Source organism: Dermacentor silvarum, chromosome 2, assembly GCF_013339745.2.
Source record: "Dermacentor silvarum isolate Dsil-2018 chromosome 2, BIME_Dsil_1.4, whole genome shotgun sequence".
In the NCBI taxonomy this organism is placed as follows: Eukaryota; Metazoa; Arthropoda; class Arachnida; order Ixodida; family Ixodidae; genus Dermacentor; species Dermacentor silvarum.
In genome coordinates, this window is record NC_051155.1 from 187,324,362 (window position 1) to 187,351,057 (window position 26,696).

The window sequence follows — 26,696 nt, forward strand, 5'->3', positions numbered from 1 at the left end:
GTGCAGCAGAAACAACGGGACTCGTGAAAACCTCGGTGATAAATTATCTCTAATGTGGCGCATGACGGTCGCTTCTTATGCGCTGCACGCGGTATACGGACGTTTTTTGCGCCGCCGTTGGCTCGCATGGAATGGCCGAGAAAGGCACCACAGGACAGAGTCGGGGAACGCTAGCAGCCACCTAGGGGCCAACACGGGGTCGAGTGCTTTTGCGTGATGTGGCGTGATGTTCGTGATGTTAATTATAGAGCTGATAAAGCGGGACGGTTTGTAAGTACTTAGAGCTCCTTCCGGAAGACGCCCACATGCAAAGTATGCAGCAAGTGATGTCTTATTTCGTCGGCGCAAAATAAAAGAGAACATTCATTATTTGTCGGTAAAAGCGCCGTGCCTAGCTGTGGGTTCCAGTGCACGGCGACCATGTGAGTGCATGTTGAAGTGCAGCACGTTGAAGTGAAGCCCATGTGGGACATACATTGCGACTGTAATTATAAGAAATGAATGAATAGAAAGAAAAGCTGCAGGAATGTACTGAAAACAAAGTGCGAAATAGAAACATGAAGCAAGGGTCACGGTAACAAGAATCTCCTTGAAGGTGTCTGCAGCGATGGTCTTGTGGTAGAGCTTATCTGTCGCATCTGAGGATTTCTGAGCCCTGTTACCGCCGAAAGTCGCTGGATTTTCCAATGGGAGGACGTGCCTGGTTCTCAGCTGCATGCAGGGTTTAACTTGTCGAAAGCTAGTCCTATCAATATATCTTAGCCCCTTTTCCAGCCATGGAGCGTCTTGTAGCAGAGCATCCGCTGTGACTTAGGGAGACAGAAATGTGCTGCTACCGGGAAGCTACCGGTGAAATAGGTACAAGGGCGCTTCGGTGCTCTGCCATTAGTGGGTCTGAATGCTTGGAAAAGTAGCAGTAGTAGTAAAACTTTATTATATTCAGAAACTGTACAGGCTCCTACCCCAGTCCTCAGAGGGGGTAGAGGGCTTGGAAAAGGAAGCAGCCCCACTCACACCCGAGAACATCCCACCTTTCGGGTGTTATAGGAGTACCCCATAGCAAATTGCCGCAACGGGCGTTAGACTCCCGTTTTACCGAGCTTTCTTTATACGTACAGGATTTCGAGGGGATTTTTCGTGGCACCGACTCCTTCACTGTGAGGTTCAGCCACCGCTTTGGCTCTGTGGTTATGATGATGTGCAGCCAATGAGGAGGTCTTGGGTTCTATTCCAGACCTTGGTGGTCGTACTTCAATGGGGACGAAAAAAAAAGAAAACGTTTGTATACTTAGATTTAGGTGCATTTTTAAGACTCCAGGTGGTCAGCATTTTTTGCGGAGCACTCCGCTACAGCGTCCCACAGAACTCAAACGGCCCTCAACATCCCTCTATACAAAACGGTGTGTCGGCAGCGTGTGGACGTTGAGCCTATTTTCACTTGTGTGCAACCGGTGACCACGGGGTTTCGAACGTGAGACCTTCTACGGGACCGTAGCCACCCGGTAGGTAACGAAATGCAGCCGCCTCTAATTTCACATGTTCACTGCAGCGCAACAGCGGCACTATGACTAGGATGTCGCCTAAAGGAAAATTATTGTTGCGTCGGCCGACACATTTTTTCGATATCCCCTCACCATTGAGACCTTAATTCGCGTATGTATTAAATTTCACAAGTTTATAGCAATCATTTTACGTCACGCTAGTTGAAATGCGTAAGCGGTACCGGGGGACTGGGAACCGCATTTCTAAGAAATGCGTACCTGGTTTTCCCTTACCCAGTAAAGAAGCACGCGCTTTGGTCGGTATGCTTGTGCATGGAGGTAGGGCTTCCTGCTTAACGAGCTACACGCAAGAAAATATTCAGCCTTTAAAGCTTTTCACTAATACTGGAAGTAAAGGCGAAACTAATGCATTTGCAGAACACGAAGGGGAAAAAAAATGGAGTGAAAGAGACGCGCGCAAGCCATATGACGGCACACTATCACTATAGATTCTGAAAACGCTGAAGCCAAAGAAAGCAAATAATTTATTCGTAATCATGATATGCAGCTGGTAGTCAACTATGCTGGCTGGCAGTTGCGGGTTATGTATAGGGAGTGTACTTTTTCCATTTCACTCTGTGAAGCCTGGTCGCGAATCCATTCGCTGCTTTTTTCTTATTTTGTTCTATTTTTCCCCAACAATCATACATGCTACAGACCGCATGCAACATGGAGCACGCGACAGTGCAACATGAGAGCTCGCAGCAATAAAATTAGCTGAAACATGCACGAAGCCTCGGACGGAAGCTATTGCAATCGACCATATTATTGTAAGCTTAACGTTAGGCGCCACACTTCATTTATAAATGCATGAAACAGAGCGCGCAGAATCGCAGTATATTAGGTGTTTTCTGCAAGCACTTAGCCATTGTGCTTGTCAGATGCGCCATCTGCATTAGTAACGTACATTCTAGTTATCCCGCTTCTACCATGCCGAATCACGGCAGCCCGTAGCATGCAAGTGCATAGATAAAAGGTAACTTAATCCGCTCTAAGGACATTACGAAGCTATGCATACTGTTGCTCTCAGTCCGCTAGGCAATGCAGCCGTATAAACTCAAAGCGTATACTGCGGAGCGCAGGCAATTTCGCTCGTTCCTCGAAGGCAGCCGTGCTCGAAAATGTAATTTCGGATATGGTTCAAAGCGAGGTCATTTCGAACGAAAGGCGCAGAAGTCTGCACTGTCAGGGAAATTTGTGCCACACATGGATAACGCTATTCGTACATACATCGTGCATATAGTATACTTAAAGGCGCGCGTATTTGCTCTTAAGGCTGCTTGTGCGGCTAATTCTTCCTGTTCAACCCGTACACATCTTTCTGTATAAAATGAGCATCGCATTGTGTGCCAATGAGCTTAATTGCCTCCCAAAGGCCAAAATTATGATGCGCAGAATCACGGTGAAAGAAATACGTTACACATCAGTTAATGGCTGAAGATACGCAGTGTAGAATGAAAAAATTCAGCCCAATGTGTTCTTCCCTTTCTCTTTAACATTTAGATAGAGGATACGTGCACAAAAGAATATGAAATGTTAACAAAAATTAGCATATACTGGTGCGTTATAACTTCAGAACCCAAATTTCCCACGGTGCGAGTCGCGTAAGCAAACGTAAAGTCAAGCAACGAAAATTTCCTTAAAGTCATTTCACAGAAAGGAACATGAAGTCGTTTCACACAATAACGCAGTATTTATTTATCACTTTGACAAGAAACAATAACTGATACTGAATTTTCCCAATTTTCTCAAACATTTCCAACGTCGGCGTGTTTGCTTGAAAATTGATACTTTCGTGACGCCCTGCTGAGCAAGGACAACAGACATGCAGGAAAAAAAAATGATGATCAACAAACCGGTACAGCGCCCAGCAACTCCTCATATGCATACTTCAGCACTCACAAAGCAGACGCGCCAAACGGGGCCACACAAATGGCGCGTAAATATTACAGTAAATTCGCGACTTCGAGAAAGCGAATGCAGCAGACCCCACATCTCTCTCGCGTCGCTAGAGAGTAAACTAAAATTTTACGAAAGCGACGGGACGCGTCGCTCGAAGCAAAACAGGAAATGGAACTCCGGCAGCGGCACGCAAGGGGCGGTCATGTGGTATGCAAAGCTCACCGCAACTTCATGAAATTCAAATGGAAGCGATCGTGCCGGCCCCGCACCAAGCGGAATACTTTTAGCGGTTGCGCACCCACTGAAGAATGCGCACGAGCAAGCGAGGCGAAGTGCGTCAAGTGCAAACACTGTGTATCGCTCCCGCGTGAGCACTCGCTTCTTCAGTGCTTTTACTGTAAGCAAAATCGCCAAGCAGACATTGATAGAGTTCCAAGACCGCGACATGCACCGCGTATAAGGCCTGTGTTTGCGCGGTGCAAAGTGACGCTGCATGCTTTTGTGGTTCGACTTGATTGTTTGTTTCCCAAAAGCGCTAACGGCCACTTTAGTGACCCTCGCAAATTGCGAATGCTGTCTCGTCACATCGAAGACAGCGGGGCAAGCGTGGAGACTGGCCATGCGGCAGCGTTTCTATTGCCCGAGCCAGTGCGCGCATTTGCTGTGCTTATTTTTGCAGTGAGTAAATTTGTTGTTTGACGATGTCTGATGAAGTAGAGTGACGAGGCTCATATTGAGTGTTACGAGAGAACCAAATACTGCCGCACGATTTGTTGTCGTGATTACCAGTTGTCGCTTCGTTTTATGTACTTGAAGGTTAGCCGCGTTTGTTCTGTTTGCGTGGTAAACAATGACGAACATCAGAGGGCGTTCATAGCAGAGGACCGCACTGCGTCCGCGTATAGTGTGTACCATGTATCGGTGGTTGACCCATAGTTCCTTCTCTTCCCCAGTGCAGGGTGGCAGATTAGAGCGTGCCAGCTCAGGTAGAACTCTGTGTGTTTCCTTTCAATAAACTCTCTCCCTGCATTTGTCGCGCTTTAAGGAAGGTGTACCCGGTGATATGAGTATAGGCTACATCAACGCACGAAAGTGAATCAAGTGCAAGAGAGAGATAGAGAGAGACTGAAGAAAGGGGAAATGCAGGCAGGTTAACCAGAGGGGAAGATCCGGTTTGTTACCCTACGCTGGGAAGAGAGGGGAGGGGTACAGTGACAGTGAGCAACTCTTATTGTGTGTCTGTGTTCCCTTTCTTTCTCTCTCTCCAGTTTCCTACCAATCAAGGGCTAAAATATCAACTACAGTCCCATGCATGACGGAATTCTAGTTTTATAAACACAAATTCCTGAAAAGATAAACATGAAGAAGCATTATTCGTAAATTCAGTACCCGAAATTAAGCGCAGGCCAGGCATGTTTCTCTGTTTCATTTTCATCGGCGTTTTCATTTATTTTTTCCGACTGCTGCTATAAAATTACAAAACAAAGCATTACAAGGACATGGACAGATGAAAAACAATTTGCAGATAATTAGTAGCGAGTAATGTATCAGGATCGCGAGCGCATAATTTTTAATAGATTTCTGCGTTTCTTTATGCCCGGAAAAATAATCTTCTTTAATCTTCTTTGATATTCTTTGATCTTGAACTTCTTTTATTTCTTACACAAAAAATTGTGTATGTTGTCATGTAGAATAAGTTTTAACTATTGCCATACGAATATTATATTGAACTACAGCTACTGCGTCATTTACTGCAATACCTGAAACCACTGCTTTAGGCTTCAAATCGACAATTGCGCACCTCATCATCATATCGTGGTTTCGAAGAAGTGGAAAGATGTAACAGTTATATTTTAATACCCCAAATTAAAAAAATGACTGTTACTTCTTTCTATGTCTGAAGTCTTCTTTGCTTTCAAATATATAGAACATTGTAGCAATATTATTTTGAGTGTAGTCATTGTTACCAGTGAAACATTTCTTTGTGCTACAACGTAAATTTACATTCTACAACTAAAAAAAAGAACGGTAGGGTATTTTTTCAGGTACATGTGCACCTGAAAAGATCGGAAAAGTAGTGGCGTGTCGCACAGACCCCGTTGGATAATATAAAGTCGTCGCTGTTCAGAACTTTCATACCTTCATGGTATAATGGAGTCTGCAGGGTTTTTCTGTAAAATGCTTCTGGTTGACAAGCTCCTTTGCAGCACGCGTCTGTTCCAGTGGTAATGTAGAGTGGCAATGTAGTTTGTCAAAGCACTGAAAAAAAAAGAAAAAAGGAAGAAACAAAAACTCGATGTCACAAACGCAGGAGCTTACGTAAAAGTGTGCCCTGGAAGGACGAAACATGGGCTGCAAAATAACTGGTGAAGGCAGTTTTTCATACCTTAAAAAGAAGGGTGACCGATTCTTTTTAACAAAAAAATATGATAGGTAGCTGTCGCTCGTACACTGTTACAAGTGGCCTGTGTGGTTTACGTTTGAGGGGAGCACAAGCAGACAACGCCCATTAGATAGCCGCTAACATCGCAGGCGCACGCTATTTCGGTCATACACGCATGTCCTATGTTTCTTCTCGGAAGGCAAGGTAGTCACGCAATGAACTATCACGTTCATATTAGCGTCTCCTGCAAGATCCATTGCGCAAGAACGTTGTCGAGTAACCGAAATAAACCGAACCCACTGTAGAGGAACAATGCGATACCCGCTGTGGTAACCGAGTAGGTTTGACTCCATGCTGTTAAGCACGAGGTCGCGGGTTCAATTTCCTGTCGCGGTGGCCACATTCTCATCAGGACTGAAGGGAAAAATGCTCGTCCACCTTACTTTGGACCCCGGCTAACGAAACCCAGGCGGTCGCGAAGAGCCTTAGCAACGCATTACGCTGCCTCTTGTAACACGATATAACAGCGCGACACTCAATGAGGCGATAAACCAAAGAGCAAACAAGGACAGCGCTTGTCCTTGCCTGCTTTTCGGGTTATATTCTCGTTCAAAGTGTTTCTATCACATTTAGAATCATGCAGTACCAAACTAGCTTAATCATTGTTTACTTTTATAGCCCGCGAGTTGTTTAGTGCAGGTAAATCCCATAATTTAATACCGCTCGAATAACGCTGCTGATCAACTAGATCGAAACCCCAACCAAGCCACCACTAGCTGACAGAAGCTCGTAACCTAGTGACAGCTAGCAACGAAGATATCCTGCCCTGATATTGCAGCGTTCTATCCTTCCCTTTCATGGTTGGCGTCCCCGCCACCGCCGCTCCTTCTCCTGTGAAGACAGCTTCGCCTCAGGAGGCGTCAATGTGTGGAGAAGCACGTCTCCCCGAATGGAGCCGTGTGCGATCGAGCGTCGCTGGCGGCATCGGAGCATTGGGAATTGGAAGACGCGTTGTGTACGCTTCGTGTGTGTGTATAGGAAAGCGGGCGGACTCCCTGGTGGGCAGCTGTCACCACCTTTCGAGACGACGGCGATCGCCATCCTGGTACGCGACATACGTGGGTCAGGGGCTGCCGCCGCGCTTCACCACTGCGGAACTCATTATCGATGGTGTCTCACGCGCTTAATTACACCAGAGGAAACAAACCACGTTGCTTCCACTCCATCATTGAAAGCCACGTTCGTTTGATGCAATGATGACGGCGAATGTTGGCAGCAGCGTGCGTGTCTCTAATGCAATCGTCACGGGGCACAGGAAAGACGTCACGGGGATGTGACAAAAGGTCAAGAGCAATGTCGACAACATCGTATTGAACGCATTAGCACTCTCGCGTTTTACTCGGGGGAAAAAACTGAAAATTTGTTAGACTAAGAAAATGAAGATTGGTAAAATGTTACCGCGATAGCATAAAAATTAGAATCAATATGAAGCACGAAGAGTTAGGTGGAAGGAGACTGTGCTCTAGCTCTTTATTTCGTCTGATGAGAAGATGGCTTTGTTAAATATTGGCACGTTAATTTCCGATTCCCCAGAAGCCAACTAAAAAAAAAAAGGGGGGGGGGGGGTACTCGGTCTTGTTTTGTGTTTACAGGTGGATGAACTACAAATATCACTTCGTCGGCCACTTTTTGCATCATCCGAGCGTGTGAAATAAGAAAAACAAAGTTCTATCTGTCTCAGAAGACATCATATTCAACCACAGAAGTATTTGGAATTCTGGGAAGATTCATGATGTAATCTGCATAAAGGCACAACAAGGTGATATACTGTAATTCCAAAGCAGCTCTGCATACATTAAAGCAATGCCGTTCTCACGGTAGCAGCTCCTGACTTCCTTGAAAAAATTCAAGAAAAATCTATAATAACCCTTGCATAATACTTCGCCCATGACATGACGCTCTTCTAATGGCATGCGTATTTACCGCCTTCATTAACAACTTTCCTGCTGCGTTATAGTAGCGTTTTATTCTTCACGAAAACTCTGCTATAACACAGCGCAAACATTACGACTAAGTGCCGCAGAAGCGTATGTTGATAAGAGAGGCATTCTCGACGTTGCTAATTGAAAGTTGTGGGAATTAGGGGGGCATCTTGAATTATCATCTTTTTTATATGCTGATCATTTAGTTACGATCATGCACTGCGGCGAAGTTCAACAGATGGCAGAAGGGAATGTCCAAAATTCCTGGACATGGATCCATTGGCAGTGAATTTCAAGCCGTCCCCAGCCCTCCAGTTTAAAGTGCACCATTTTAAACAATTTGCTAGTGTAATGCCAACATGACTAACATGAAGTAGCTTCATGAGTTTGGTTATATGAAGAACAACTGAAACGCTTATCCACATAGGAAGTGCGCACACGAATAAGGTGATCACAAAAACTTGTCCGTCAGAACGGTACAGGCTGGCGGCCTCAAAGACTCCACATACGCGTGCAAAGGCAGCCACCTGTAAAGCAAAAAATGTTGTGCTGTTTTTCAAGCAAATAATTGAAATATATATGCTAACTCTCTAATGTCTCTTTATTTTTCTGTCCCTGTGCAGATGGTCCCGGCGTCCCGTCAGTGGTCACGAGCCGCGTGGGTGGTGACGCTGCGCTGCCATGCCACCTCCGGCACGCCACGCAGGACTCGTGGGCCGTGTCCGTATCGTGGTTCAAGCGCGGCCTCTCAGGACCCGTGTACACCGTCGACATGGGCTCGGGAAATTTCCTCCAGGCTAGGCACCGGCCGGCGCACCTATGGGCCGGACGCGCCTATTTCTCTTCGGCTGACGAACCGGCGCTACTCATGATTGGAGACGTCGCCGCGGCCGACGCCGGACTCTACGTCTGCTCGGCGTCGTTCGCCAATGGTGCTCAGCGTAATTCCACCGTGCGGTTCGTCGTAGTCGGTGAGTGTTTCCACGGAATGCACTAGCGTTCGTCCACATGGAGGCGATTTCTTTTATGTTGTTTCTGTTTACTTTAACGTAAACATAGGAGAATAGCTCGCTGAAGAACCAACTAGGCTGATCGTCATCGATGCTAAACCCACGGGGCAGTGGGAGGGGGACGAATAAAAAGGAATCTATCGTAGAAAATGAAAATAGAAAGAAAAGTTCCTGCAGTAGGAGGTGAAACCGTGATTGCCTATAATTTCATCGTCGAAGCGGGTATCGCTTGTGTAACATAATTTCTCACACCCTTCGGCCATTTGATTGAACGGCTGAAGAGTGTGAGTGCACTTTACAAGAGTGCGCAAGGCGAATTGCACATTATTAAGTGCGCCTTGAGGACATCATGGAAATCAAGGCGTAGTCGACTGTTAGCACTCCGTGTTAGTGCATTGTATTTTTTGCACGTTTTCCTAGAAAATGAGAAAAAGAATGATTCTCCAGCAACAAGAATGGCTCTACAAAGCCTAGCAGTGGCGTTCTCTCCATAACAATTAGCGATGTCGACTAGTTGTTTAGAGCTACGAGCTCCTCAGTGACATTCAAGTAATCTAAGAAAAGACCTGTATGCATATGCATATATATGCGTACTCGAGATCGGCATCTATTCATGTGCTAGCGACAATCGATGCATGTTTCAGTTGTTGGAATGACAGATTGTTGAACCGTTTCATAGCTGCAGTATTTCAAAATATAAGATGTGATTTGGTGAAACCTATGATGTGAATTGAAATTGGCATGGTAGCGCGATTGAATTACTGAGAAATTCATGTTTCAAAACTATAAGCTGACTCCTCCGTTTCAGCGGGATCTTCATTTCTCGCCGCGTGCCCGCAGAGTTAAGCGTGGTGGGCGCGCGAGAAAACGCGCCTATTATTGGCACCAGTCCACCCCGTGGTGGAAACGCAAGGATTTGCGCGGAATGCATCTTTTTTCCCCGCGAATATGCATGCGCCCAACTCCGGTCGTCCTTGCCTCGTCAGCCCCCTATCAATGGCCGGACGGCCACGCTATGTAGCCGCAGTGGCCTGGACAAGCGAGCCTTGTCCGAGGCAGCGCGTGGCGACTCCCGCGAACTAATGAAGCTTCACCTCCTTTCCTCGCCATTCCCGCGCTCGGAATGCGCGGCGGCTAATTAGGACCACCTTATTTCTCCAGTGGCGTGCCATTAGTCTCGCTGGCGCGGCGCGCTGCAATGCACGTGCGTCCAGCGCGAACGCTTTTTCGTCTCGACCACCGGGGCGGCGCTCGGGGTCTCGCCACGGGTCTCGCCCAATTTGCAGCCTGCGAGACGCCATTTCCGGCGGGACCCGGAGAGCACAACCCCCCTCCACCCCCTCTTCCAACACCGCGCTCACAAAGACGCGGCCACGGATGAGAGACGCCGCAGAACCAAAGAGGGAGAGAGAGAGAGAGAAAGAGATGTTCGACTGCCCTTCGCAGCCATGCTATCTCTGCTGGAGCGGAGCGGACGTGCGCCGTATTGGGTCACGAGTATAGCAGCGTGGTGAAAATCCGGAACTCATCAGTAGTCGTAAAATCTTTACTACAGGGAACTATGGCGCTGATATCTATGAAAGGTGCAAGAACGGCGGTTTAGTCAACGTAGGAATGCTTTGCAGTACGTGGATTGGCCTAAACTGCCTCCTTCTGGCTTCAAACGGATTGCGCGTCTTCGCAAATTGATCATGATCAAGAAACTATTGCGTTGCGAATAAAAAAGTTTGCAGTGATTATGCGTGTGCGCGGAGTTATACGGAGTTAAGAAAAATAGGAAGGAATAGTACTGATTCAAGATTTAGCCCACTAAAAGCGCTGTAAATAAAGCCACAAGATCGTTCGAAGGCAGGAGCAGGAATATTAAGCATATCCATGCACTAACAATAACTCACGTGTTGGCTGAACGGTATAAGAGCCAGCGTTTCCTCTGTTAAGTAGGAAACTCTATGGTAGTACTTAAAACAAAAGACAAGCCACTCAAATGTTTCGTCATGCATTATAATAAATTCAAAATTTTCCGTGCTATTCTAAAGAAAATAATGTAACATTAATTCACAACTCAAATCAATTCAATATACTGTGAAGTGATTATACCTAGTTGGTTAGTTACCATACCATACCATCACCATACATACCATACATACCATCTTGGTTAGTTAACCAAGATGGTATGCGAAAAACACCGGGAGAAGTGCAGACAGAGGGAAACTGAGAGAGAGAGAGAGAGAAAGAAAGACAAACAGAGAAAAGACGAGAAAACGATACCACATGCGCTGTTCCTGACATCTGACCGAGACGGCTTTCATAACTGGACGCTCCTTTTTCGATTAGAGAACGCCTCTTGCGGGGTGACGGAGGCACGTTTCTAAGCGCAGACAAAAGGGCAGACAAAAGTATCAAGCACCTGCGGACGCAGAACACATGTATAGCCTGGTGATCAAATCCACATACATCTATTGCTCGAACAAATTTGCCGTGGCCTGTGGCACGTGATGTCACATCCAGCTGTGCGTTCAAGTGCACGAAATAGAGAGGTCATTTTTCTTGTAATAAATGCGAAGCATTTCTTGGCGAACATTTGCTACTTTGACAGTATCTATCTATCTATCTATCTATCTATCTATCTATCTATCTATCTATCTATCTATCTATCTATCTATCTATCTATCTATCTATCTATCTATCTATCTATCTATCTATCTATCTATCTATCTATCTATCTATCTATCTATCTATCTATCTATACCCGCCGCGGTGGCTCAGTTAGCTAAGGCGTTGGGCTGCTGAGCACGAGGTCGCGAGATCGAATCCCGGCCGCGGCGGCCACATTTCGATGGAGGCGAAATGCAAAAACTCCCGTGTGCTTGCGTTGTAGTGCACGTTAAAGAACCCGGGGTGGTCAAAATTAATCCGGAGCCCTCCACTACGGCTTGCCTCATAATCAGAACTGGTTTTGGCACGTAATACCCCAGAAAGAAGAAGAAGAACTATCTATCTAGCTGCCTACCTCTTTGTGCTCTCATGATCGTTTCGTTAAGTTGATATGTACCAGAATTGGCATACTATGACAAGAGTCTGTAAATCAGCGTGAAAACGAATGGACGGCACCTCCTATATACAATGGTGATCGGTCACAAAAAGGGAACGGTGCCCCTCTTTTTCTCTTTTCTTCTGTCGGTTCATTAGTGTAGTGGCTTTGTTTCCTCGCGAGCCCAAGCCCTATCCAAAGTCGATGCCTGTAGGGTTCTATCGCAACTTTAGTTTGCTATTAACTATTTTTTTCTTCTTCTTTTCTGTCGTGACAGGATCTGTTCCTTTAGTAGATAAAGAACAATTCTCAGAGTCGTTCGTATACACTTCTGGTTGTTCGATGCGAGACACTAATGATGAAACCAAAAAGAACGTTCATACATCACGCCTCTAGCGATTGGCCCTCCTTGTCTCGCTGGCACACAGAGACGTGACTCGCTGAGACGCCGTGCTTTCCTCTTGTTCACACACATACCGCTTGGGTTACGTGTGTACGAGCAAGCCTCACTGGCGCCAGATTGCGCCAATGATTGTGTGTCCCGGAGGAAATGAACATGGGCTCGTTCTATAGCATTGCGCGACGGCTTACGTTCAGTGTGTAGGAGCCATCGGATTCAAGAAAAACTATTTGGTTGTGAGCAGTGACAAGGCTGCGGCGTGTCACGAGGAAACAGGTTGTTCGAGTTTGACTTTATTCGAGTGTTATAATGTTTTTTTTTTTCTTTTTTGAAAGTTGATATAATACAAGCGAATGTCCCGAAGCATAAACTGTGAGGGGCACTTTCTATTAAACGATGTATAAAATGAAGAACTTGCCTTCAACAACACATCTTTAACACGGTGGATAAAATAGACATCGACATACTGGAAGTAAGTAAACAAAACAGCAGGTAATTTAAGCTCACACAAGAATGTGCAAAACCAATTTTTATCGTGGATTAGACATTTAAGGACATCAGCAACTGTAATAATTTACTAACCCAATAGGTCTATAAAATCAGGAATACCCAATCAATGCAACGTAGCTACAATAAATTTGGCTAATTTGAATAATTGAATAAACTAATTGAGAAAATCAGTTAAGCAGAGTTACACGTAATATTTAAAGAAAAGGTAATCTTTAATGACAATGTTTGGCTCAGCGTTGATACACCGTTAAATACTGCCGCAGCGTTGATGCTTCCACCAGCAAAAGGTTTCCTCACCCCTTTTAACTATTGAATGCTTACTTTTTGTATTATCTAATTACGGTTCTTGTTTTATATCACTGTCGGATACTTGTTGCTTCTTCTGACTCGTGCTCTACTCTTACAAAAAGACCCTTTATACAAAAACCTGCTTAAGCTTCTACTGCGTCACGGCTACTTCCGGTTCAGCTCTACATAAAATTTTTTTTCAAGAAAACACCGGCCCGTTTTGAGCTGATTACTCTCATTAAAGGAGAAAAGAAACTTTCGTAACCCCTCATTTAGGAGCTTTTCTCCCGCTGTCCCTTGTACGTAGATTTTATCGCCCGCTCTTAAGAAATTACGAGCAAAAGGCTGTTTAAGAGGCATTTTATTTTTTTTTTCTAATTTTATAAATCTCTTGTTTCCAGCGTCGTGATGAGGCTGTCAAAGAGCGAGCAATAATTAAAGCTACTGCAAACTTCTTTTCGGTGCTTGACATCTTGACTGGTATTTTCTTCCTTTCCAATTTTGTTGTAGGTTTCTATGTAGTTCTTTGTTTCCAGAAAGCAAACAGGCTCCGGAAAGGCCAGTTGCAGTGGCATACATTTTAACAAAATAAACAAGTGTAGCTGTTACTTCTTTCCCTTGTCACGCTATCTTTCAGGGCATCTAGTCACGTTCACATCGATGAGTTCTTTCTTCTTTTTTGCCTTGAGATCGATTACTCGATCGGACATAGTATCATTAACATATTCGCTGTCTGGTGAAGGTATGTATCGTCTACCCTTGTTACCATGAGCAACACAGTCACTACACACCTCATTACACAAGGTAATGTCGTCTAGTCTCAGATAACGCGTGATACATTTGTTGTTATACCGGGGTCCACTTGTTACTCGTATGCACAGTATAGTATATAATGGGTCGCTTTCCCCTTTGAATATGTTCATCATCATCAGTCTATATTTATATCCACTTCAGGACGAAGGCCTCTCCCTGCGATCTCCAATTACCCCTGTCTTGCGCTCGCTGATTCCAACTTGCGCCTGCGTTAGTCTTGCGTAAATAGGGTGCACGGCATACGTTTTGCAGGAATGCTTCGCAATATAACCGCTCATTAATTATTTATTCAGTGTTCAATAGTCGCTGTTAGCGGGGTCTATTTATTTATTTATTTATTTATTTATTTATTTATTTATTTATTTATTTATTTAAAGTTCCGTCAAGGCACACACCACAGTATAGAGATGACATGATGATGATGATGATGATGATGATGATGATGATGATGATGATGATGCGAGTAGTTTGCCCTTACGCCGTAACAGCGAAGTACTTTGTTGTCGAGTATAAGCGTTCATTTTTTTTTTTTTCTTTAGCTTCGGCTTAGCGTTCTACCGAGATTGACAATTGACTGTGCAAGGGAGAGGCTTTTATATTGCAGAAGATACGTGCTGAGAGTTTTGAGCAGTGAAGTCAGACAATTTTTGCGTTACTTAGTGGATCTGACTCTATAATTTCGAGGTCTGTGGCCGATATAAGCTGACCTCGTCGGGCAGTCCTGGATGCAGAAAACCTACGATATCAACATAGGCCTGTTGTTTGGTTAAGGTAAAAGCGTTTGCACTCAGGCATCCTCAGAGCGGCAAACAAACAAAAGATATCCCGGTTCAACAACAGATTTGCCGAAGCTGCCCGCGCCCCGTTACAACTTGGGAGGTGGTATATATCACTTCGCCTGACGTTTCACGCACCGCCAGCCGCACACACAGCGAAATACGTTTGCACAGGCGCTCTTTACATACCACTAACTTTACGCTCCAGCTTTGCCATTAAAGGCTCATTTCGGATGTGAGAATTCAACTTAACACCGAGAATCGAACACCGGCCAGTCGGCATTTACAAAGGAGGATGATTCTCTTGCACTACGACCGGACTTTGCTGAACTAATTACAGCTCTAATTACCACGCAGCCCGTCTTGCGATCCCGACCTTTGAAGGAGATTCTTCGTCGCGTGAGAATAAACTGCATGTTCGATGGGCTGGTCCCGCTCGAGTCGTCCCGAGTAACCACTCCTCGACTCCACAGTGGAGTCCTTTAGGGCTGCGAAGTCATCCTGCCGGCTCCTTCCCTTCCCTCCCCCCTTCTTTCCTCTTAATACATCCACTTAGACTTATTCGTCCCTCTGTTCGAGCTATGAATGTAGAGAAACGTAATGCAATCAAGCTCACTAGTCTGACTTTACAAACCCACTCCGCGGATCTTGTAGAGCCAATGCACTGTTTCCTCTAGCTGCGGTGTGTCTTCTATGTGCAACTTTGTACACGTTGCTTGTTCGACGACATTTTTACTATTCATCCAGTGCTCTTTCTGTTACATACATCAGTGCGAAGGGAAAGTTCTCATGCCATTGCAGGATGCCTCACGGGGTTTTTGTTTGGCATTTTCTCGACGTCCTAGTTTTCACAGACATCTGAATGTCATCCTTATACTTAGTGCTCTATTTTTTATTTACCCGTGCAAGGTACTAAGACTGATGTGTACTGATAAAAAAAAAGATATTGAGGAAAATGCGTGAGGTGTTATGTGTGCGGTCTATACTTACACGTGTCACCCGAGTTCGTAGCTGCATGAAACGTGGAGTTCCTCATTTGGTGAAGTCGCGTCGCATTCACGACCTTCCGCTCATTAGGGAACACGGTGCTTCCGGGTCGCAGTTACTGCCGGATATTAGGGACGAAAAGTGGTCCCGAGTGCTTCTCCCATATTTCATGCTCGCTGCGTGGATGAACCCGCCAGACCCCAACAATAAAGCGCCTGTTCGCCATTCCACGTGCATGAAAAATGCGTCGAAAGGCGCTAATGCGCGACCGACGTTCAGTCTAATGAGCTCCGCGTAGCTCGTCTTTCGTTGCATCTGGGAGATTACGGCGAGTTTATGGAGGCGAGGGAGAATCGGGCCACGCGATCGAAACCCCGAGAGAAAATGCTTCGCGTCAGGTTAAGCACCTGGGTCCGCCACGGCCTTCTGAGTTGTGGCGCTAATCAACCCGAAGTGCTGCCTGTTCTCTTCGCTCCACCCCCCTCTCCTTCCCTTTACCATTCCCTCATCGTTGGTCCTTCCTCCCATCTCCCTCAAGGCCGCTCGCACACACTCGGGTTAATTGACTCGGATCACTGGAAGGAAAGCCTCTGTGCCAGTATTCTTGCACCGTTAATCCAATTCGGGGCAATCGGACCGTGGTTATGCATGACGTGGCACAAAATGCCAGAGCTCGCCACGCACGTCTCGATTCATCCGCAACAGCCATTATTTCCGGGCGCGAGCGAGTTAATTGCGCTGAGCTTTAGCACGGGCGCATCCGACTGGTTCATTGAATAGTAATCACACCGGTGTATTATGAAGCTTTCTGCTGACTTTCTTTTGGGGCACTAATTTCGGTGGTCGTTCTAAAAGGGCTACCGATATCACCGAGTCTATGCTCGGGGCGCGCTAAGATTTCGCAAATGGTAAATATTAGAGCAGATAAGAAATTGCTTAGATACAGATTCCAGCAGAAGTTTTTACGCAGCACGTGTAGGTTTATTGTCATGTTCGTTAACTATAATTTCCGGTTGCATCCGTGCCTCGAAGGCGAAACAAAAGAGATCGATGCTGTCGCGTCTCACGTCGAGTCAGAACGTCCCGTTGTAAAAGAGAATCTGCTCTCATATACCAGTCGGAAAGAATTTCTCCACTACAGAGCGACAAAAAGAAATCTGCTTCATGTAAACCTGCGGAAGCGAACTTCACTATCATCTGCGCAATATTTCCCCCGACAATCCTTACGCCACAGTAATGAGTTATAAGGAAAACGACAGAATAACCGACCAACCTGATTAATATATTGACTGCATGCGCCAGAATTACTGATCGTATGAGTGGTCGGTTGAAGAACTGACACATTAAGCAAATTAGCCACTAGCGAGAATAACCATAACACAGGAAGAAAGCAAAGAGGGTCCGGTACAACTAGAAACATAAAAAAGAAAAGGCCTTGACAAATAAAATAAGCCTATAACGTTTTTCAAAAAATAGCAGATGTATTGGGAAAAGAAAATTCGAAAGAACATCGCATATTCGACGCTGCTAACCAGGTATTTATTTCATTTATTTTAGATTTGAGCGAGATGAAATGCGGCAGAATGAATCAAAGCCCGTAATGGGTTGATGCATTGCTCTCGGGCGATAATAATCGCTTCGTCAAAACCCTCGCCTGTAATTTTTCTCCTTGTATTCTTTTTTCTACTGGCGCAATGTATATATCGTCGTTTCTCCGCCCCCCGCTCAATGCAAAAATTTATCTTGAAGGTAGCATTGAGTAATTCACTCGTTGAGAATGACGTTCACCTATAATACACGCGAGCCGGTCGTACCTATACATATAGTTAGTACTTCATGTCATGCTACATCATTCGTCTCCATATTCATCTCCTATAGTAGGCATGAGACCGATGACCTGATATAACCTTCCGAATTCGCATCTTTGAAGAAGGTTGCCGTTTCTCACGTTAGACGAACACTGTGTTGTCCTAACAAGGTCTTTTTTTTAATAGCAGGGATAAGATTGATGATTGGGAGAAATTTGGCCTTTTTCGTACGTCCTAATGCAAGAAAATGGTGCAAGTAAAACACAACTGTGCCCTGTCTTTCCTCAGTGCGTGTTTTATTTGCGCTATCTCCTTGCAGCAGAAGTAAAAGACAAAAAAAAAAAAAGACAAGCTAGAGGTCAGACGAACCCATGTAGTTAGATATATGTGCGCTTGCAAAACTGCAGAGGGCGTGAACCCTGCCATCCGTTCGAACATTTCGTTGTGCCGTTCAGACAAGTATTCCTATGCTTGCGAGTCCCCACAGACGTCAATTCTTACGTCAGCACGTGTCTCTATTCGCATACGAAAACAATAGACGCTTTGCCTGCACAATCACCATGCGGATGATGACCCCGCAAGCCAAGAATTATTGCACTCATACTTTACTCTGTGCTCGCGCCATACTTATTGCATTCGTACATCTTGAAGTGCGAGTCTACTACAGCCAGGCAGCAGCGGCCTGTATAGCTTCAGCAGACAGTCTACGGTTGGCTGGTGGCACAACCCCAGCTAGCGCCGCCGCCCGATAGCTCCATTGCCGGCGGGCTTGTGCTGCTGTCTCCTCCGCACAACGGCAGTGACCGATGGAAGGTCTGTTGTCTCGTCCCATAAGAGGGAGCGGAAGCCAGGCGACGTAAGGGAAAACACGCGAAGCCAGTTTGGGACGCACTCCCGCGGATACAGTCTGCGAGCGGTTTCTCTCCCTTCCCGCTCACCCCAGCCGTCCCTACGCGTATTGACGAAAGAGTCAGTCGCGACGAACGACCTGACGGGACCGAATCTTGCCAGATAATGCGATTTCGTCGTTTCTTGGCGCTCGTCGTCGTCGTTGTCACTGAATCTCCGGCCTTCCATTCCACCCCAACGGCCGGCAGCAGCGTCGACAACGACGAATTAGCTACCCGTCGTGCCATGGCCATGTTTCCCTTTTTGGGGAGCCGTGCTATCGTCTGATGTGATGTGTGCTTCCGTCTGTCGACCCCTTGCCCGGGTGCTTGGAAGTGTTTTTCTTTCCTACTGGCGTCCCTGATGGAGTCCGGAGTGCCTCGATGCAGCTTCCCCCATGCATTCTCCATCAAGTCCGTGGGAGGAAGTTGCAGTCTCTGGCGTCGGTGTACACTGTAGATAGGGCTGCGTGGACAGTAAACCGACGAATAGTTCCGTTGTCTTTGTTATTCCCCATTACTTTGAAACAGGAATCATGTGAGTGCTTGGTATGGAGGAAATGCGGTGGTGAGGGTACGGTCATGTACAGGACGCCCGCGCGTTTTCTCTTTCTTAGAAACAGCGCATACTTTCCCCTACCCTCCTGCACTACACCCCGCTGTTACGCTTGAAGACGTATTGGAGGGAACGGATGTGGAGAAAAAGTGGGCGGGTAAGGTGGACTCGTCTGAGATACCGGCATGGTTATTTTAGAACGTACAGTTATCGATGGCGAATTAAGGATCGAAGCTTGATTAGCCCCCCGCAAGAGGTGACAAAGTGCGTAGTGATCAATTTTGTACATAGAAATAAGAGCTGAAATTTATTCTCGGGAGCTTATGCAAAAAAATCACCACCAATCCACTCCTGTGAAAGTGGTTGGTCAGCGAAGGTATAGATATGTCACGCCTAATGTAGGGCAACTTCTGAAACATCGATCCATGATGTGCGCCCATTACGCACATTGCTCTTTAAAGTGATACCTGACACAAAGCCACGTTTCAATACAGTTTTCAAATCCTTAATTTTATTTATTACTTCTAAATGACTGATATGACTGCTTTGTGGTCGCCATGATAGACATTGATGTTTTCCGTTCTTATTTGAGAAATGTGTTTGGCCAAAGTTAAATTGATGCATGGCCCGTGTATGGTAGCTGGTTGACTCGGATCTTTGAAGTAACAGAGACCAAACTATTCAACGAAGTGGATGAACCTCTGTTTTGTTTCCGGTTTCGAGATGCCTACGTTAAAATCTCCGACAACTACCACGGGCGAGGGATTGGCGGCAACGTACGTTGATTAACGCGCAAGTGCGCGCGCCTCGTCAGCAATCATGTGGTTTGACGGCTTTTTTTTTTATTTGCGCGTTTCGTATTGAAACGAAAGCTGTGCTGTATGTTCGTTTCACACCTCTGCCTTACGGGGATATGAGGCATTGCTCCTGGCCCTCCACTGCCGCCGCGATCGGCCCACCTGGGTAGAGTTTTCTGTCGACGGAGGCGCAATTTTTCCGGGATCCTAGCCATACACAGCTTCGCTGTAGAAACTGAAAGCACAGCTGCTCATGTTTTGTAGCCCTGCAAGTACCACCAGGTTAACCCGAATTTCGAGGTCTGTCTAAGAACGTTCCGACGTTTCCCACTTGCGAAACAGTTTGCGTGTGTTTGTTCTTGCAGAAAACACCATTCATATCTTGAATTACTGCGATTCCGCCCTGTCGAACAACTGGAAAAATTTCTTGACAGAAAGCTACATATAAACGAAGCCAACGTTTCGCGAGACGCTTAATGAAAACAGCTTCACAAAGCACAAAAAGAAACATACCGGGCAATATTTTACGTGTATCAGAGTAGGACGTCAATATCAACTTCCTTCCAAGGCAATCTAATGAGTAACATTCAGAAACATATACTTTGTAGCATGTACAGCATGCACCCATCGTCATATGACCTAAAAATGAAAGAAAATATCGGCAGCGCCTCACCGTGTTTAATTTTGTAGTTCTCATTCTTCGAATCCTCGCTTCTCTTGATTTGTGTTCCCGCTTTCTAAACCTGGTCTTGAGAAATGTGCGCATTATCACAATTTACTTCTTCTCTTTCACTAGTTTTTATGCAGGCTGGTAGATTATTTCCTTCTTACTGTGTGAGTCACTCGTACGCAGCTACTTGCCGTGCCCCGTTCCGTCCCGAAGAGCATTTCGCCGAAATTCCACGGGCACTACATTCACCTGCCCTTAGAAACGGAATAAAAGCCATCCGGTTTCTGAATCTGAAAGTCTCTTTACGTGAAGCTTCCACTCCATGAAGAATAGACATATACACGAAAAGCGAACCATATGAAAGCAGCAATGATAGCCTAGTCGTTAACATAGTGAAGCTCGAACGTGAAGATCGTCATGCACAGAGCAAGTAGCGCATTAGTCTTGTGTAAGCCCATAGTAAAGAAAAAGAGGTTGCTCACCGGAGATCATACAGACAGCCGCGCGAAGAAGGACGTGAACAACTTATAACAAATTAGAAAAGGAAGAAATAAAAAAAATCATCATCTGCTGCAGCAGCAGCAGCAGCAGCGACAACCGCAAGAGCAACCGCAACTTCTACTACTACTACTACTACTACTGCTGCTGCTACTACTACTACTACTACTACTACTACTACTACTACTACTACTACTTTTACTACTACTACTACTACTACTACTACTACTACCACTACTACCACCACTACTACTACTACTACTACTACTACTACTGCTACTACTACTACTACTTCTACTACTACTACTACTACTACTACTACTACTACTGCTGCTGCTGCTGCTGCGGCTGCTACTGGTAAAGCAGAAAGGTTAGAGAAAAATTGCAAGACCCTATCGTTCCCCTATCGTTCCCCTAAATTGTTCCTCTATCGATTAGAAAAAAAAACTTACGCGCTACGATAACTACTCGCACTTCTACTACTGCAACAAGTGGCATACACTGCCGCTATACCACGGTCATTTGTCTTTCTCTGCTGCCTCGGCCAGTGTCATTGGCACGTGGACCCACTATACATCAGCTCATTGGCTATCGAGCTGCTCTAACGAGCACGATGTCGCGGATTCGACCCCGGCCACCGAGGCCGCATTCTTATAATGGCTGAGTTCTAAAGCGCTCGCGGACCATGCATCATATGCAACGTAAAGAGCCCCACGCGGTCAAAACTAATCAGGAGTCCCCCACTACGGCGTGCCTCATAATCTCAATGTGGTTTTGGCACGCAAAAACCTCCGAGTGTGAATTTAATTGGCAGGTGGAAAGAAGAGGGGTTGCCGAAACTTCGCTCTGCGTTTTCCGCTATGTTCGGGTAGCAGAAAAGCACGCCTGCGAGCGCTACTACGTGCAGGCATTTGAGCGACGAAACGTTCGGCCGACACCCGAAGATTGAATCTTTTCGGGGACGTGCCGGCTTAGCTCGTCTCTCCCGGGGGCGGTAGCGGCAGCAGAGAAGAAGCAGCGACGACGGTGCCCAATAACGTTGATCTCTTTCGCAACACGCGCTCAGGTACACTCGAAAATCTCGTTATCGGCTGTTTGCAGACGGATAAGTTATTTCCACCACCGAGAAGGACTCCAGCTTGGCTGCTCTGCTCGTGACAGGGCTCTTGCACAACTTGCAACACTTGCCTCCCTTCTCCCCACCTTCGGGCGACCTTCCGCTACCTGAGCTGCGACATTCCACCCAACCCTGTTCTTTCCGGCTCCAAATTTTATTTATTTTCTTGGAATTTTACATTTAAACCTCTGCCATGCCTCTCTCTAGTTTTTTTTTTCTTTTGCGTTCTGTGCATGTGCGAGGAACGACGTAGCTTTATCGGTACTGAAAGTTTTGTAAGTTTGGTTTATTTCATGTGTGGTTTTGTTTTCGTTCGCACGTCTGTACCTTATATCGCTTTTCCGCAGATGTGATTGCACCAACTTCATTCGTTTTTATCCTATAGATGTTTCGTACGCGCAGAAAAAAAAATTAAACTAGGATTACATTCCAGGAGCAGAAGATACTGGAAGATGAGATAAGTTCTGGCATGTGGTAACTGTGAAAGTACATACTTGTCGCCATTGCTCTCGAAAAAAGAAAAGTATATACTATGGTTGAGAAGTAGCCCAGAATTCGTTGAATTCAAAATTCAACGGTGGTTCAACTTTGAAGAGCCCGCCTCATGTTCGGCGACAGCAATTACGTTGCTCGGCGTGTCTGCATAAAAATTATACTGCGAGCGCAAATCAGGCAAGCGTACAAGGAAGCGGGGACGGGAAGTACTCTTCTAATGAAAGGCGCCACACAGCGGCTGAAATCTGCTTCTGTGCTTTAGGCAACGCTGCACTGCAGAGCACCGCCGAGAAAAGAGAGTCGAGCTCTTCGCCAACGGTGCGCTCGTCCCTGAAGGACAAGCGGCAAACGACCGCAGTGGGTGTAACGAGATTACCGGGCCCAATGCGGCCGGCGACGACATTCTCTGTCGGCAGTCGTGGCAGTCAAACAAGCAGAGTGGACAAGAGGAAGAGGAAATGCGCCCCTGTTTGCCGGCATACTAAACTAAACATTGAATCAATATATACACTATCACGTGTTTATAGAAACTTTGGCGCATTTGCTTTATTTCAAGACATGACGTGCGGGAACCATTCAAATGTAATTTTCAAAATCAAGTGATAGCTTCCTGGTAAATATACTGATATATGCTGCCGGAGGCACTTATTGTTGGTTAGCTATACAGGTTAACGCTGTATGTGACGTCGATGCTATAAAGTTCCGCAAGTTCTAGGATTTCAGAAGCACGCTGACTTTTTTATTGGGATTACTTTGAACCCTCTCCGTCAGATGAAGTCATGGTCTTAGCGGTATAGTGCTATATGCGTGTCGTAATGCTCCAGTCACGGTCCCTCCATGGAGATGTGGTTAGAGAGCTGGAGCAGCGCTGCGTGCAGCCACGTAATTGAGCTAAGCGCTGTGTGAAGTGCATTTGGGACGAGGCGGAAGGCAGGCCACGGGGGGAGGCACATGTGAGATTCACTCACGCGGGCCTCCGCGCGCCGCCTTTCAGTTTGGTACGTCCTTCCCACAGAACTTTGCGATTTTTGTTTCATATTTGCTGGCGTTTGCGAGGATACATTTATAAGTATTTACGAAATAGGAATGATTCCTATTTCTCTAATAAAACTAATGTCCAAGAAAGGAAGAAAGAAAGAAAAAAGAAAGTAAGTAAGAAAGAAAGAAAGATAGAAAGAAAGCTGTTGAGCAAAAAAGATTCCGTGCACTATTGCCATTTGTTATCTGCTAAGCACATTAGAACCGAGAATTATTTCTGGATGTGGCAGCTTCTGGATGCCCGTGTTGAACATAAATGTTCTACTGCACAACACCTCAATACTTGCTTTGGAAAGAATGACAATAAAATAACACCGCCTGAAAGAGTCGTTCCACTGCAGGGACGACGCCGCACGGCACTTTTCCTCTCCTTCTCTCTCTCTTTCTCTTTATATCTATTTTCTCTTTCTATCTCTCTTCCTTCCTTTCTCTCTGTCTTTCTCTCTTTCTTGCTTTCTCTCTCTTTTTGTCCCTGGTATTTGCCATTGAGCTTGGATCCTTTCTGCACAACCACCAGGATCGGCCCACTTTTTAGTGTGACACCACCACCACCACCACCACCACCACTACCACCACCGACACTTGTGAGCCTATAAAGCTTCGCTTAAAAAGTGGGCCAGAACTATAGGCTAACTGTCTACGTATGCTCCCCATCTTTCATTCCCCCTCATCCCGCTCCCATGTGTAGGGTAGCAAACTGGTTGTGCTAAACTGGTTGACCTCCCTGCCTTTCCTTCTCCACCCTTTCCATCGTTCCTTATGCGATAGCAAACTGTGATCGTGACCGCTCAACAACTTCGCGCGCGTGCGTCACGGGCGACTTCGCACACTCTCATTTATCAAAGCGACGCTTCTATACCTCGCATCTCATACAAGCTTGCGATTCCGGGCACACTGTGACGCGTACGCTCAACACACCTCGAGTTTCCTGTTATATACATCGGAAGTGGGTGAGAGAGAGAGAGAAAAAAACGTGGTGGGAAAGGCAGGGAGGTTACCCCGTAAAGATTCCGGTTTGCTACCCTGCACTGGGGGAAGGGGAAATGAACGGCGAAAAGAATGGGGAAGAGCCGAAGTGGGTGAAGTACACCTACAATGCTACAAAGCAATGCGTGACCGATGGTGAGCTGCCTTCCAGCCCCACAATTTAATAGGAACCATTAGGCCGTGATCGAGAATTGAAATTCTGTGGTTTTACGTGCCAGAACTACGATATAATATAGCTTGTTGCTGGGCTAGTCGGTTCATGTCGTACCGTTGACCATACGGTCGCTTAGCGCAAATAATGAAGGAGGGACGGGGTCAAGGAGAGCGCCAAGCTTTCGACTGCTTATTCAATTCTTTCGACTGCTTATTCAATTCAACAAATATATATGCACCGACATGCTCAGCATACAGAAAAAGCATCATACGCGCATCGCGCAAAACACAACCATTTATCAAAAAATATTTTTCTGCTTGCAAGAGATTAACTGACGTATCACTGACACATGATGGTCCACGTGCCTTAATATGAAAGGCTTCTAACAAGTCACGTGCCGTGGCGCCCTTGCTTCTACCCAGAATCCGCACCTTATCCAGACGTGGCTCGCACTCATGTGAGTGGCAATGGGACGGCAAATGTGCTCCATCTTCACCTTTTAAAGATAGTTCGTGCTCCCTCGCACGTTTGTTAACGCACCTTCCCGTCTGGCCGACTTAAGTCAAGCCACAAGAAAGAGGAATGTCATAAACGGCTCCTGTGGCACATTTCACATACGGCATGACGTGCTCATTATCGCAGCCACGTGGCAGAGCTGGGAGATCGAGCTTGCGTAGTGCAGAGAAAACAATTGGCACCCCGTGCCGGTTTGCAACCTTCTTCAGGTTGTGGGCAACTCGGTGTATATAGGGTATGACCACTGGTCTTATCCGTACTCTGCGCTTGCTGCACCCTTGTGCTTTGTTGGCCGCGCTTGCATTTCTGAGGGAGCGACTCTGAGACGGCGACAAGTAGCGTGCGGGGGAACCCAGCCAAAGACAAGCGATCCAATTGGTTTTGAAAGCTACTCCGCATAGCGTGAGAGCACGACCGTACAAGAGCGGACTCAAGGCAGTGTTTAGCAATGCCCCTCTTAACAGTCTTTGAACGCGCCGAGTCATAAGGCAGCAATTACTTAGTGGTCCGAGGCGAGTAAAGTGATGTTTGATGTTTGTTGATGTGCAAAGTGATGTTAAGGTCTAAAAACTGCAAAGAATTGTGAACAGGTAATTCGTGAGTAAAAACCAAACCCTTCTCGAGATGGCGAAAGGGCGCTAAAATGTCATCGATAATTGGCTGATATGATGCAGTCATTTGATGTTTTAAAGCAATTAAAAAATCGTCAACGTACCTAAATACTTTCAAAACTTCCTCCCCCCCTTCCCTCCCTCCGATAAAATGCTTGTGCAAAGCACGGTCAATAATTGATAAAAACAAATTGCAAAGCACGGGAGTGACACACGAGCCTATGCATATTCCTTGTCATTGTACATAAAAATCCCCATTACAATTGATGAAGGTGACCTGAAGATAAAACTGGAGAAGTAATAAGAAAGCATCTACGTGCATGCCTGAGGCATTCTGGAACGCAACAACACCGCTCGCGTCTATGCTGCTTCTTACGCATGAAATCAGTTCGCATGAAATCACGTATCAGTGGTACGTCAGTTTCTCTCTTGCAAGCGTGAAAAATTATCTTTTAATAAATGATTGCGATTTGCGCGATCCGCGTATGATGTTTTTTTCTGTCTGCTGAGCATGTCTGTGCATATATATTTGTTGAAAAAAGAAATGAATATACAAACGAAACTTTGGCGCTCCCCATGACCCCGTCCCTCCTTCATTATTTGCGCTAAGCGACCATATGGTCAAGGGTATGACTACGATCTGAGTGGGACCGCCACCTTAACGTGCACCTAAATCGAAGAACACGGGTGTTTTCGCATTTCGCCCCCATCGAAATGTGGCCGCCATGGCCAGGATTTGATTTTGCCACCTCGTGCTTAGCTGCCCACCACGATAGCCACTAAGCAACCACGGCGGGGAGGCAATGATCGCACCCGTGCTTTTCTCGCGTCAAAGTCGCTCTTTGGAACGTCCGTCATGGGCCAGTTTCTCATCATTCTTCTCTTGTGAAAGCTGAGGCTTTGAGACACCGTGTTAGACTGCACTACCTTTGGTATTGT

The 26,696-nt window shown here is 46.1% G+C and overlaps 1 protein-coding gene across 1 annotated transcript in view; it reads left to right on the top strand.

The window, feature by feature from the left end:
* The window catches only part of LOC119442295 (hemicentin-2-like), a 234,635-nt gene that overhangs the window by 109,677 nt on the left and 98,262 nt on the right, over positions 1-26,696 (top strand). Inside the window, exon 2 of the mRNA XM_037707116.2 lies at positions 8,432-8,779. Within this exon, the coding sequence (XP_037563044.1) occupies positions 8,432-8,779 (348 nt within the window). The remainder of the gene's footprint in view (positions 1-8,431; positions 8,780-26,696) is intronic.